Here is a 13,852-nt window from a genome sequence, read left to right on the forward strand (position 1 = left end):
AATAGTTTATCGATCACCCAGGGAGACAGGGCACTAGATCGGGAAAAGCTCGAACCTCCATTGATTCGTCACTTCGATATAAATTTCTAATGATAACAGAACTCGGTACGGATCCGCGGTCTTGGACAACAGACTAGCCTGTTGCAACATGGAGAATCAACAGTGGCACTCATTATTCATAGGCTATCTATTACCTCTGTGTAAGTCCGACTTCCTATCTTCACAACAGAAAATAGCACATATATTCATCTTCAGGATCAACTTCAAAATCAAAACGGACTAAATCTTCTTTGTATGGAAACATATAGGTTGAAGTTACTCTATACCCTGGTTAGTCTTGAGTAAGGAGATAATGTCGCTGAATGGGCGATCAATCAGTGCATACCGGTGATGCTCATTACTGGCTTGATACTCCGCCAGAGCTGCCTGGTTCTCGTGGTAGCTTATGAGGGCGATCTGGAAACCCTTACTGCGCTCAAGCGGTTCCGTGACGCTGGGTCCTCCAACAAGAAGCCGTCCAGATTTGACACATGGAAGGTTTTTTAACTTCTTGAGTTCGGTAACGAAGGTACTCTTATGTTCCTCACTGACATCAGGACGGAATTTGAACAGAACTGGGAGTGACAAAGTAAGTGAACATTAGCATAATGTTTATCATACTGGAGTTGCCACTGACCAATATGAACCAGGGTCATTGCGAGTTGAGGGTGTATATGATAAATGTTCTTTTTCCGGGACGTTTAATACAACATGCTTGAAAGAGTCAAGGCAAAATGTGGTGCAAAAGCAGATATAAATATTAGAGGATCAACTTAGTTTACTGATCATGTCACAGGTCCCTGGTGGTTGACGGAGTGTGCGCAAAGCGGGTGAGTTCCGACAAGTGTTCAGGTCTACATCATAGGTTGCTTTTCATGTCATATCGCTATACGTCTATCCGCCACAGCACTTATTCGGCACCTATATTCATCGCAATGTCATTGTCAGCCAGCTGCTGCAAGATAGCTGAGCTTAATTTCCCGTCCACGGCCACTGGCTTGATTCAGATATACTTGTATAGCTTTGCCCTGTTTTCTTTTCTTGTGTTCTTGTCTAAGCGGATCACTTCCGCGCGCGTTGAAACGGAGGACATCCGGCTGCTTCCGTTATCAAGGCGCAGCCGCTGATCTAGGCAATAAAAGGCTACGACCAGAAGTCAACTAAAGATATCTGAATTTAACCGTCATTGTCCGTCACAAAACTATGGAGATGCACGATCGAGCGAGGCGGGACTATGAGCTCCAGGAACCAATTGTTTCTACGACAGGGATGCGACAAGGGCTGACATCGTACGGGGATGCTCACTTTTCGCTCTTCTTGCGCAAGGTTTTTATTAAAGCATTGGGGTATTCGGAGGATGCTCTCTCTCGACCCATCATCGGTATTATCAACACGGGGTCCGGATTCAATCCCTGCCACGGCAACGCTCCCCAACTGATGGAAGCTGCTAAGCGTGGCATTCATCTAAATGGGGGAATAGCTATTGACTTCCCAACGATAAGCTTGCATGAAGGGTTCTCGCACCCCACAAGCATGTTTCTGCGCAATCTCATGAGTATGGATACCGAAGAGATGATTCGCGCGCAGCCCGTTGACGCGTGCATAATGATTGGGGGTACGCTTTTCAGTCCCTTCCTCGCAGCGAGATTCTGATGGTCCGTAGGTTGCGATAAGACGGTCCCCGCGCAGATTATGGGAGGTATATCTGCGAACAAGCCCGTGTTGCCTCTTTTGACAGGACCTATGATGCCAGGAAGTCATAGAGGGAAGAGAATAGGTGCCTGTACCGACTGCCGGAACAACTGGGCCTCTTACCGGGCAGGAACTATTGACTTGGAGGAAATTGCGTCTATCAATGAGGAGCTTGCACCAACTGTTAGTTCCCTATACTGCTTGCTGAGCAATCTGACTCATATTCTGCTTCAACAGGTTGGAACTTGCGGAGTGATGGGAACTGCCAGCACCATGGCCTGCATTTCAGCTGCGTTAGGCCTAATCCCGTTACAGGGTGCCTCAGCCCCGGCTGTATCTGCTGCGAGACTGCGGATTGCTGAGGAGACGGGCGCCAATGCCGTAGCTGCTGCGATAAATCAAAGAACACCACAGACTCTCCTATCTGTCGAATCGATCTACAATGCCGTTGTTGTCCTCCAGGCTATCGGAGGATCTACCAACGCCATGATTCACCTGATGGCAATCGTTAACCGTCATCCTCGTATCAAGGGATCAATCAGCTTAAAGACCTTCGACGACATAGGGCGACATATTCCCCTTCTGATTGATCTAAAACCAAGTGGTAATAACTATATGACTGACTTCCATAACGCTGGCGGCATGTTATGCCTCCTGCATCGCCTTAGACCCCTGCTCCACCTTTCAGCAAAGACCATTACAGGAGACACGCTTGGTGAGGTGCTGGACCGGAGCTCTTTTCGTGACTTTGAGTATTCTCGCCAAGTCATCCGGACTCTTTCCAACCCCCTGCACCCGTGCTCCTCTTTGATTGTTGTTGCAGGCAATGTCGCCCCCAACGGAGCCGTGATCAAAGCCTCAACATCGAAAGACAAGAGGTTACTCCGTCACAGCGGCCCTGCTGTTGTCTTCGAGAACCTTCAAGACCTTGCGCTACGACTCGACGACCCCGATCTTGACGTGACTGCGGACTCAGTACTTGTGCTCAAATCTATAGGTCCTATCGGGAACCCCGGTATGCCTGAGGCAGGTATGATCCCTATCCCACGCAAACTAGCTGCACGCGGGGTGACAGATATGCTTCGGATCTCGGATGGGCGGATGTCGGGTACCGCAGGGGGTACGATCGTCTTACACGTCTCGCCAGAGTCGGCTATCCCAGATTCGCCATTCGCAGTCATTCAAACAGGCGATATCATTGTTTTTGATGCAGCGAATCGTCTCTTGCGCTTGGAGGTTAGCGACGAGGAGCTTCAACGAAGGATTACCCGACGACAACAAGAGATAACAGAGAGTGCGGACTCTTCCTGGAACAAAAGATTCACAAAGCGGGGATATTGGGGCCTTTATGAGCGGGAGGTGAATCAGGCTCATGATGGCGCTGATTTTAACTTTCTGACTGCATCGGACTCTGGTACCTAGAAATGGATGTGTACCGTAACCATCGTAAAGATGCGACAATTGACAGTCAGCAGATAACCCAGGCTTGTTAGTAAAGTGGGTGAGCTTTGATAAAGAGAATATATGTCTCCATAAACTATTAAACAGTGACGGCAGCGTGCTCTCCATGTTAAAAGAACTCAACGCCTGATGTAAACAATGTGCATTCTAAAACCCTCCTTGTGTCCAGCATTTTTTAATTATCAGGCCGACCCACAGACCGTTTATGCTGGGAAGGGACGTTCGCTGGGGCCAAGTTGCTCAACCATCATCGGGGGCGTTATCTTTGAAGAGATCAAAATCACACTTAGACCCTGTTATAACTTCGTACATCACTGCTCCAAGTTGTCCGATATCTGTCTGTATTGAGAATCCGTTATCGTCGGCTGCTTCCATAACCATGTCTAGTGGGAGAACAGATGCCCGGTGTATCTGCCTGGGAGAGAGCCTTGTATGTGTGGCGTATATGAAGACCGACAAGAGTCCATCCGCAACGATATCACAGTCAAACTTGAGAATGATATCGTCATGAAGGGCTACTATAACTATGTTGATTAGTTCATCGCATTACTGGTTGGTATATGTACATAGGCTTTGCCATCCATCAATAGGGTATATCTCTTCATTAAAAATGACACATAAATTGAAAGAGGAAAAAGGTAAGAAGAAGGTAAGAAGAAGGTAAGAAGAAGGTAAGAAGAAGGTAAGAAGAAGGTAAGAAGAAGGTAAGAAGAAGGTAAGAAGAAGGTAAGAAGAAGGTAAAAAAGGTTGAGAAGTCAAAAAGTAAAGAAAATCAGACATTCATCCCATGCATCGTTTTGCCCGAGTCTATCGACGCCGTCCGGGTCTTGACGAACTTGGGCCACGTATTGGTGAGAACGAGGTACTTGATGCTCTCCTGTGCATCGTCAAAGACGTTCGGCCCGAACGACTCGGGAACATCACCCCAGTATTGCACACGGTCATGAATGGCGCCCACGGAGCTCTGCAGCTTCTTTTGCGAGTTATTCGAATAGGTCGGCGACGCGGGTGGCTTGAATGAATCAAAGGGGGTGGCGGGATCGACCTCGAGCTCGTCGCCGTACAGGATCCGAGCGGGCCGCTCAAAGACGTCTTGAAGCTTTCTGAGATCCTGAGACGAGATGTTGATGGGGAACTCGGCGTGCGTGACGCTGATGAACTCGGCGTAGATGCGCAACGCGCGGTTGAATCGCTCGCGGATCAAGTCCTCCGTGTTGCTGTCCCGAGGGGCGGTGTTATCCCGGATCGTCTTGGGGAAGGAGTCTTTCCATTCGGCGACACTGGTCAAAAAGGCAATGTTCTCGCCGGAAAAGTCGCTCAGGGCGGAGAAGCGTTGGAGAGGAGCGGGGTCTCGCTCAAGGGCATACTCGAGAGCGCCCATGGTCAGGATACTGTCGCGAGAGTGGTTGGTCTGGACGGAGCCGTTGGTGGACTTGCCGCCGGTCATGATGGATTCGACCAGAGTGGCCGTCTCGGCAAGGGATTTGCTGGCTGAGCTGTTTTTCTTGTTCTTTTCCTCCCACTGCGCGATGGCGTCGAGGGTCTCCTTGCGGAGCGCTTGGTGGCGCATTACTTCCCAGCAGGGAAGGAAGACTGTGAAGATTTCCATGACCAGGATAGAAAGACATATCCTACAATTTATTAGGGGACATGCTGGAGAGGAAGATCGAGTTGATCATGCGCTTACCACTGTGGAGGCAGCCAGACTTGGTTCACTTTGTCAAACGCAGGGACGTAGATGGAAATGAGCCACAGGGGAGCACCGGGGAGACTGCACGCGACGTGAATTAGAAGGAGCATACATGGCTTTGGTGCTGTACTCACTTGGCTATGGCGCAGCCGATGGTCTGAACTCGCCAGCCATGGGTGTCGCGGATATTGCGAGATTTCCAGAGAACAATAGGAGCAAACATCCAGGCCCAAAACAGTTGCCAAAAGATACTCGGCCACCTAGACGGTGTTAGCGTAGCCCTCCCTTACTGTACGATTCTGGTGCTTCATACCACTCCCAGCCCCGACCCATCGCCGATAACTGGGCCATTTTGGGACCGGTAACCTCTGTGCCTGGAATTCCCCAAGTGGGATGCCACTTGCGCGAAATCAACCACATGATGATAGTGAGCAGGATCTGGGCAATCATCCCGATTCCAACGAGAGCTAGGATCCTGGTATTGTAATCGAGACGCTTGAAGCGGCCGATCAGGCCGCTTCTCCTTTGGTTCGGACCAAAATCGATGAGTCGACGATCATTGTAGACGTACTTCTCCTGGAGCTTTGCGACGTAAAGGAAACGACTGTTGGACGCGTGAAAGAGAGCGATTCCGCAGGGTAGAAAAGTGCCCATGATCCAAAACTGAGCATCTCCCGGCATGATGGGGCCGATCATGGTGCCGAACTGGACAGGGGCGTAATACAAATGAAGGAGAACGATAGCAGAGAGCGACAGGCCGAGGCCTCGGATGCGCAGAATAGGAGTGTCCCGACGAGCGATGAGATAGGCCATGCCACTGGCGACGAGGACTGTCCAAACGCCTGCCCAGGTGGCCCACCAGATGCTTACCGGACTGTATACGGGCTCCGGCTTCGAGTCGGGCGTGACTCCCAGCTCCGACCCCATATTGACCGGTTTAGTTGAAACAAAGGATTAAGGAAAGTGAGTGAGTGACTGAGTGAGTGACATGGTGGAAAGAGAGGAAAAGGAAGAACTGGACGGCTGTCGATATTAGTCGGAAGAGACGCAGGGCGGACCCATGCAGGAACGTGAAACCCATTGTTAAACAAACTTTGCCGGTTTACATGGTACTAATACAAAGCTGGATCGATCGGCGTTGACGAGGCATATACCGGGGGGAAGATGGCGACATATCAAGATTAGATACTGAACGTACGACTCCAGGGCCCCAGCCTAGCAACGAGACTGCGAAGGGCGGCCACGTTCTCTACCCTCATGGCGGGCTGTGCCTGAATATCGATCTATTTCCTTTGCTGGTAGTCGCCCAGGACGATCAGCCGAACTACTTCGTGCCATTGGTTCTGCAGCGTTCCATCGTGGGGGTCGAGATGGGCTAGTTCATGCGGCGCTGCACTAATCACAGCCTAGTTTCATTGTTATTTGGAATTCTGATCGTTTGTTTCTGCCCACGGTCCAGTTCCACAATCTACGCTCCACTTTCTCTACCTACTCCGTACGGCATAGGCCGAGAGACTCGCGGGAAAACCGGGAAACATCCTTGGTAGCCTTGAAGTTAGTAGAGAGCTAGATGTAGATAGGAAGCTCTCTTGGGGCCCACTTATCATGCACATCTCGGTAACTTGGAGAGGCCGAGAAAGCTTTGCTTTGGTGCGTTCCTGCCCACGATTTCCCTTCCATTTCGTCAGCATTCCCCTGATCTTCAAGGAAGATTGCCTGATGCATCGGAAATTGCCTGCAAGGTCGTATGCACAAACCCCGACAAGAAGCGCTGTTTGATATCCAATAGGTGGATCATATGCTTGTCGCCGCTTGGGATGCAACTCGCCCTCTCATGCAGGTCATATGGACAAGGATGATGTTATGGCGCGATATCTGCCCCAACTGTACGTATTATCATCTTTGCAGCTGGCCACTCTAGTTCTGACTCACTTCTCCCAGCCAACTTTCCAAGTTCTTGGCAACAAACTCTATGAATCCTTTGAAGGATTACATGTCGAGCTAGCGGGATGTCGTGACTCGTGAGATGTAAGTTAAAGAAAACTGTAGAGAAATGATAAATATTAAATAGACGATACTCAGGGGAAGAAGCCACAATACCGGCTCAAGATCCCCAGAACCTGGTCATATCATGCATTGGTGCGATCATGTTTAACTCGACGATGTGAGTGAGAAATTCCGGTTGTCTGGAGTGGTCCCTAAATATTCGCAGCGTCCGTAACTCTCGGGTGTAGCCTTGAATGCATCTCTCACAGTGCCACTGTGCGTATAACATGTCGCTCTATCCGTCTATTCACTAGATACTGATCAGTAGGACTAGTAGAATGGCCAAGGATCGGCTGCTAAGAAGACGCTGGCAGCCCACGAAGCAGTCTCCAGGCCGTCTTCCCGCTTTGGACACGAAAGGAAAGATTTGCGTTGATCTAATGAAGACTTAATCCTCAGCAACCAGAAGATGTTTTGATTAAATCCTAATATAAAAGCAATTAGATATTGAGCCACCCGGTCAGATCAGAATTCCGAGGAATATCCTTCCTTTTAGTGAATGACCATGACACCCCACTGTACGACTCAACCGGGTTTTGAAAATGCAAGTCATCGATCCGCTGAGTCTCCTACTCCACTACATTAGACCATTAGCGTCGATCTCACTCCATCTGGCCGTTCCTGCGGTGTGGTGAGGCGGTTTATGCATGGCTTGCATCTCGTAGTGTTGTTTTGATTGGTGAATCCCCTCCCATCCCTGCTGTGACCACGTCACTGCCCATTATTTGAAAGCGAAGCTCAAGATGTAGATATATCCAGAAGACCAATTCCTGCTTGAGCTCGACGACTATTCCCTTATAATGGCCCCCTCAGCAACGATGGCCCCGGTGGGCCCTGATTTAGGATGGAACGAGAGAGATGGACTGCGAATTGCCATCCTCGGTTGCGAGACATCCTTTGCATTCGGCAAGTAGCAGAAATCAAACTTGCTTTCACTCTGCGAGCCAGGCGAACCCAGCAGAGTTTGCTCAGCCAGATCCTCAGTGTGTCTTGCACGCTGGATGCCCCTTCGGGCGACCCCGAAAGCGCCACCTCCGCCTGGCGCGTTTCATTCCCTTTTCGGGCTTGTGGATTATGTCCACTCCTCAAGTGTCGTCGCCGCAGGTGGTGATTGTACTGGTGAGCAGGTCATGTCTCGGAATATGGCTAAAGAGCCGGTTGATGAGATTAGTGAAGTTCTTGTTGGTTTTGTGAGCAGTCCGTAGAGAATGCTGGACTCTCTCCGTGGGTAACATCTACGTATGGCCGTTGGGCTTGGGGTTTAATGAAATGCTAGACTTCAAACTGGGGGGCAAGATACGTTAGATTAAGAGCCTTACTATGAATAATTCGGTAATTTCCAACGATGACTCGATGCTTGCAATCTCTGTCTGGACGGCCTCGTCGTCCACCCTGAGGCCCTTGTAGGCTGCAAGGCTGTGGACCGCCTCATCGCGGCGGGTGACCAGCACAAGCCACCGCGGCGATTCCGGCAGCAAGAAGACGGTCGCCAGGATAGTTAGCGGGAAGAGAAAGGACAGGGCCAGTGGGACCCGACATTGGGTTTCACCCGATGTCTTGCTAAAGCCAAAGTCGATCCAGTTGCACAGCACAAACCCCAGAGTCATGCATATGCCGTCGACAACGACATGCTGCCCACGATGCTTTGCCGAGTTACATTCGGCCTGGAACACTGGGACCGTGGCGCTCAGCTGCCCGACCCCAATACCCAGAATCACCCGGCCCAGGGTAAACTGAATGATGCCGTACGATGAGGTCTGCAACAGCTGGCCGATAATGGCGATGATGGCAGCCAGGAAGATGGTCTTGCGCCGGCCAAGCCGATCACCAAAGGAAATGCACGAGAGGGCGCCCACGAGTGCCCCGAGCTGCAGAGACGCGATGACTGCGCCCTTTTTGGTCGAGTTTTCGGCCCTGAGCTCGCCGCTGGTGTTGATCGTGTCGATTCGGGGAATACATGGACCCTTGCATTTGTCAGTCTATGGATTCTATTCATTTTGATTCTGCTGGTGCCAATACCATGACTGCAAAGTAGCCAGCGGTCCCAATCCCGCTTGATTGTATCCGTAGGTGATGAAGGCCGGCACAACTGTGAGAAGCACTTGGGCCACACGAAGCGATTTTCCTCTGAGCATCTTGCTTGTTCTAGAGGACCGGTCACATAAATGAAGAGATAGGTCTTAGAATGCTCGGCTTCAAGGGATCAAGCTTCGTTTATGCTCGAAGTGGAGCCGGGACTTTCTGGGGACCCCGCGTGTCAACAGGCCAAGGCATGGGTCATGGCATTCGGGATAAGCTTTACTTTTCTGTTACCCCACGATCTGTCATTCGCTCGACCTGGAGAAGACGGGGCTCATGTCCTAAGCATGAAAGTATGTTTGCGGTATCTCAGATCCCATGGCGTGGTATCAAGTGTCGTCCGCAATGCATCTCCTTCTCTTTCGGACGGCAGAGCTCCAAATAACTAGCATTAGATAGGTGAATAGGAGCAAATGTATGAGACAGGATCCTGATTAGAGCTTACCATTTTTGTTCCATGGCATATAAGTTTCCGCGGACAAAAGCAGGTCGCGGATGGTTTCGGACAAGACGAACTTCTGGCTCCGGGATACCTAGAGAGAATGCATTGAATATCGTCGCATGAGATTCCGGTGTCACAGGAAACACCAATTGGCTATTGTGCACGTACTCTGGATTACTACTGTTTCTTCTCCCGAACATAATACACCAGTAGTGTTCCAATATATTCAACTAGCTCTGGGGAGTGTTACCCAACAACATAAATCCAACCTAAGCAATACCAGTTTGCAAGATGAACCGACCACAGACCTTAACAACGTACTAGCAATTAAACAGATAATCAACATACTTCTCCATCAACGCACAGTCAAAAGGCGGACACTGTAACCCTCCTGGATAGGTGGCTAATGCCCGCCTCGTGTTGGTATCGTCGTACGTGGGCATATTCTCGTACAGTTCCCATCGACTCAGGCCCTTGTGCACCTTCTCCGCCAGCATGGGAAGTAACGGCTGGAGACTTGCATGCGCACTCGCCGAGAGCCGCTCAATCCACTCGCTGTAGCTGACTCGCTGCATCACCGCGCCCCGCGCCTGGCTCAACAACTCCATCACCCCGTCCATGTCGACTGACGCTGATCGCTGGGGCAGGATATGGAAAGCGTGGCCGAGAGAGGACATGCTGGAGGAGATGTGCAGCATGGCAGTGACTGCGTAGTCCACAGGGACGAACTCCTTGCGCTGGTTGGGGAGGGCCGGGTACGCCCCCAGGTCGAGACTGGCGCGGATCAACCGGCTGAAGAAATCGTCCGGGTTGCAGGCTCCCGTCGGGTGGTCGCCTGTCACGAAGCCGGGGCGGTACACGGCGATGGGGAATCCGCGGCCCACGAGGCGTTGGAGGAGTTGGTCGGCGGCCCATTGGCTCTGGGCGTAGCCGTGGTCGTAGGGAAGGGCGTCCAGATGCGGGAGGAGAGGCGCGTCTTCGTAGATGAACTTGGCGCCGGTCACGAACCCGGTGGGGCCGTAGCAGGAGATGCTGGAGCAGTAGTGGAGACCCTTGAGGCGGCCGGTGACGGCAAGACGGGCGACGTTGAGCGTGCCGATAATGTTGGCCGGACGGTGGAGAGAGTAGGGCTGGGTGTAGTTGACGCGCGCGCCGAGGTGGAAGATGACACTGGCCCAGTTGGCGATCTCACCGAAGCGTTGCTCGCCGAGGCCAAGCCAGTGGTCCTCTAGCGAGCCGCAGAGAGGGAGAAGCTTGAGCAGAAACGTATCGTGCCAGAGGTCGTATTTGCGTAAGGCGGCTTGCAGGCGCTGTAGGCCAGTGGCAATATCAATGGCGCGCACCAGGCAGCCTACCTGATGCACGTCGGGCATCTTCAGCAGATCCGCCAGCATGAACGCTCCGACGAACCCGGTGGCGCCCGTCAGGAAAACACGGCCTTCGGTATCCCGGCGCCAGTCAATGACCGGCCCGAGCGGGAGCTGAAGGCTATCCGCCAGCTTGGTGTCTGCAAGCCACAGGGAGCGCTCATTGCGCACTGTCGCCATGGTTGATCCCCTGTGGCGGTCGATGACGGAGGCAAGCAAGCCCAGCGTAGAGTGGTCATACAGCGTGAGAAGAGAGATTCCCGTGCGAAACTGCTGCCGGATGCGACTGATTAGTAATGAGGCCTGAAGGGAGGTGCCGCCGAGGGCGAAAAAGTCGTCTTCATCTGCATATTCAAGAACGGGGGTGGCCAGGATGGTGGCCCAGAGATGGGCCAGGTGCTCACGCGTACTCATACCCCTGGTCTTCCCATGAAGAGCGCAGATATGCTTCTTCCGGCGCTGGTGATACATCTCTGCCAGCTTCCTGCGGTCCACTTTTGCGTGCGCATTCAGTGGCATTTCCGAGATGACCTCAATATGCGGCACCATGTAGTCTGGCAATGTCGCACGAAGCGTCTTCATCGCGTCCGCCACGGCATCGTGAGTGGCGTTAGCCTGAAGGACAACAAAGGCCACGAGCGTCGAACCCGCCCCGTCCTCCGTCGCGTCTATTGGCATAGAAAGCCCCTCGGAGAAGTGGCCCGTCTTCATCAGTGCGGCATCAACCGCCGCCAGCTCGACCCGGTAACCTCGAACCTTGACCTGATGATCCCGACGACCCAGGAAGTCATGATGTCCGTCACGACGAAGCCGCACCATATCCCCAGTGCGATACATCCGGTATGGCCCACTACACCCGGGATCGACCAGTCCAGCAACATAGATGAAGGGCTTCGCGTTCTTGTCAGGCTGGTCAACATATCCCGGCGACACGCCCGGCCCGCCCACCAGCAACTCGCCCTCTTCGCCCTCGGGGACAGGACGACCCTCATCGTCACACACGCAACAGACATTGCGGCCGATGGGCTTGCCAATGCCAACTTTACCTGCCTCCACATCATCCATTGTGATCTCGTGGGTGAGACAGTAGACGCAGCATTCCGTGGGCCCGTAGGCGTTCATGAGATGTTCCGGTGGCCCAGCGGCCAGAATCGCCTCCATTGCGCGGAGATTAACCGTCTCGCCGCCCATGAGGACTACCCGGAGCGGTTGGAATGTTGTGGGACACGTTGCTGCCGCCAGGTTGACCAAGGGCGCAGTAATAGCCATGATGGTGATGCCCAGCTGGCAGATAGCGGCGGCCATGGCGGGAACATCCAGAAGAGTGGACTTGCTGAGCACCCCGATAGTAGCCCCACGGACGAGGGCGGCCCAGATGTCGAACAGGGCCACGTCGAAGCTGGTGTTGTTGCCGTGGCCCACCACGTCGGATTTGTGGACGGGTTCGTAGGGTGCGTGATGCGCCACATGGACGATGGAGCGAGCGGCGATCTGTACGGCTTTGGGCTCGCTGGTTGTGCCGGATGTGTGGATCAGGTGTGTACAGTGGGCCATGGTCGTCGGGAGGGGAAACTGCGCCGCCAGGGTAGAGAATGGCTTGCGGAGTTCAGGTCGCAGCTCAACAGGCAGTAAGGCAAAGGGGAGATTCCGCTTGCTGTTGGCCTCGTCCACGAGGACATACCGGGTGCCTAATCGTTTCAGTCGGTTGATAATCTGCTGGTCGGGCAAGAGAGGATCGAGAGGGACACACGTCCCTCCCGCGTAGATGATGGCCACCTGTGTGACGGCGTCCCAGAGCCCATGCTGAACGACAATGCCGACTCGTTCCTCCACATCGAACGCTTCCCGGGTTAGAGCCTGCGCCAGCTCAATGGCTCTCTCATGTAGTGCTTCGTATGTCAGGCTCTCGCCCTGTTCATCGACAATTGCCACGGCGGAGGGATCCTCGACCATCCGTTGATAGAAGAGTTGAGCCAACCCTTCGTCTCGGGAGACGGCCACATCGTACTCGGAGACTGATGGAGTTATTGAGCCCATTATCTAATGTCGAATGAGAACGAGAGAGTTCTGTCGAGAAATGAGACACAGGTCGAAGCTTCTCCATCTCTCTGACTTGGAGGCAAACCTATGGTTCATGAACGGCTTCATTTTGTCCCTTCCATGACCCACGCATGAGGGCCGAAGTGCTGCTTACCGAGGTAAAGCTGGCCTGCCAGTGTGCTTGACATAAATAACAGCTTCAATGCTAGGTTGCTTGCATCATGCTTTGCAATGTGTACGAGGAGGGACAGTTGCACAGACTTGCCGAATAGGTATGCGCGCACCTGGTAATGGAAAGCTCTCTGGTGGAACCATGGATTTGAGCATGCGAGATATTGCCGCGGTCCAAAGCTCGCGCCGTTGAAGTAGAGCAAAACGAAGGCAGAGGGACGGCGTAAAGTCAAGACTCCCCAAGATGTTGATGGTATCGCCTAAGTCGGTTAACTCTCTAGGTCTTGCAATCTGGCGATTACCATGGCATCTTTCCAGCTCACAGCCATGAACGGCCACTGCTATGCTGGGAAGGTGCTGTATAACTCTCGACCTGTTTGTGAAATCCTTGGTCCATTCCTATGCAGGGGTAAAAGATCAAAAAGCATGTGAGCCCCTTGCACAGAGGTATTGCATGCCAGAAGGATTAGGAGCCCTATACTAATCCTACTCTAGTTTTGAGCCGAATGAAATCGTCAGTATGGTCCTGATAGTGCCGGTCTATCGCCTTATATATCCGTACCTGGTGCACTTCAAGACAATGGTATCTTAAACGTGATTCTTACTATAGGCAAGGGGTTACCAAGTCCGAAACTTGGTCATAAGGAGCCCGTAGGCTCGCCCTGACGCGACAGGCCGCTCCAGGAATCAAAGTGTAAGTGTTTTGTCAGGAACCAGACGAAGGCAATAGTCCGTTTCGGGACGGTAGCAGTGGAAGCTTCAGACAGCAACGTCAGTAGGCCGCTATCACAAGCTTATTTATTATAACTTATTTTCACTCTGCAG

At 52.4% G+C, this 13,852-nt stretch overlaps 4 protein-coding genes across 4 annotated transcripts; 1 reads left to right on the forward strand and 3 right to left on the reverse strand.

Annotated features, from left to right (window-relative positions):
• Window positions 1–1,242: 1,242 nt before the first annotated feature.
• Window positions 1,243–3,153, forward strand: Aspvir_003354 (uncharacterized protein; the record flags this gene model as incomplete). The annotated part of the gene is made up of 3 exons (XM_043274939.1): window positions 1,243–1,654; window positions 1,703–1,914; window positions 1,969–3,153. 3 exons carry the CDS (start codon window positions 1,243–1,245, stop codon window positions 3,151–3,153), a joined length of 1,809 nt encoding a protein of 602 aa, XP_043130874.1.
• Window positions 3,154–3,964: 811 nt separating this feature from the next.
• On the reverse strand, window positions 3,965–5,809 carry Aspvir_003355 (regulator of G-protein signaling domain-containing protein; the record flags this gene model as incomplete). Its single annotated transcript, XM_043274940.1, has 4 exons — window positions 3,965–4,823; window positions 4,880–4,963; window positions 5,017–5,142; window positions 5,196–5,809. 4 exons carry the CDS (start codon window positions 5,807–5,809, stop codon window positions 3,965–3,967), a joined length of 1,683 nt encoding a protein of 560 aa, XP_043130875.1.
• Window positions 5,810–8,229: 2,420 nt separating this feature from the next.
• Aspvir_003356 (uncharacterized protein) lies at window positions 8,230–8,950 on the reverse strand (the record flags this gene model as incomplete). The annotated part of the gene is made up of 2 exons (XM_043274941.1): window positions 8,230–8,892; window positions 8,948–8,950. 2 exons carry the CDS (start codon window positions 8,948–8,950, stop codon window positions 8,230–8,232), a joined length of 666 nt encoding a protein of 221 aa, XP_043130876.1.
• An 819-nt stretch (window positions 8,951–9,769) lies between these two features.
• On the reverse strand, window positions 9,770–12,853 carry Aspvir_003357 (non-ribosomal peptide synthetase; the record flags this gene model as incomplete). The annotated part of the gene is made up of 1 exon (XM_043274942.1): window positions 9,770–12,853. One exon carries the CDS (start codon window positions 12,851–12,853, stop codon window positions 9,770–9,772), a length of 3,084 nt encoding a protein of 1,027 aa, XP_043130877.1.
• Between the last annotated feature and the right edge of the window lie 999 nt (window positions 12,854–13,852).

The sequence above is a fragment of the Aspergillus viridinutans genome, assembly GCF_018404265.1.
Source record: "Aspergillus viridinutans IFM 47045 DNA, scaffold_14, whole genome shotgun sequence".
In the NCBI taxonomy this organism is placed as follows: domain Eukaryota; kingdom Fungi; phylum Ascomycota; class Eurotiomycetes; order Eurotiales; family Aspergillaceae; genus Aspergillus; species Aspergillus viridinutans.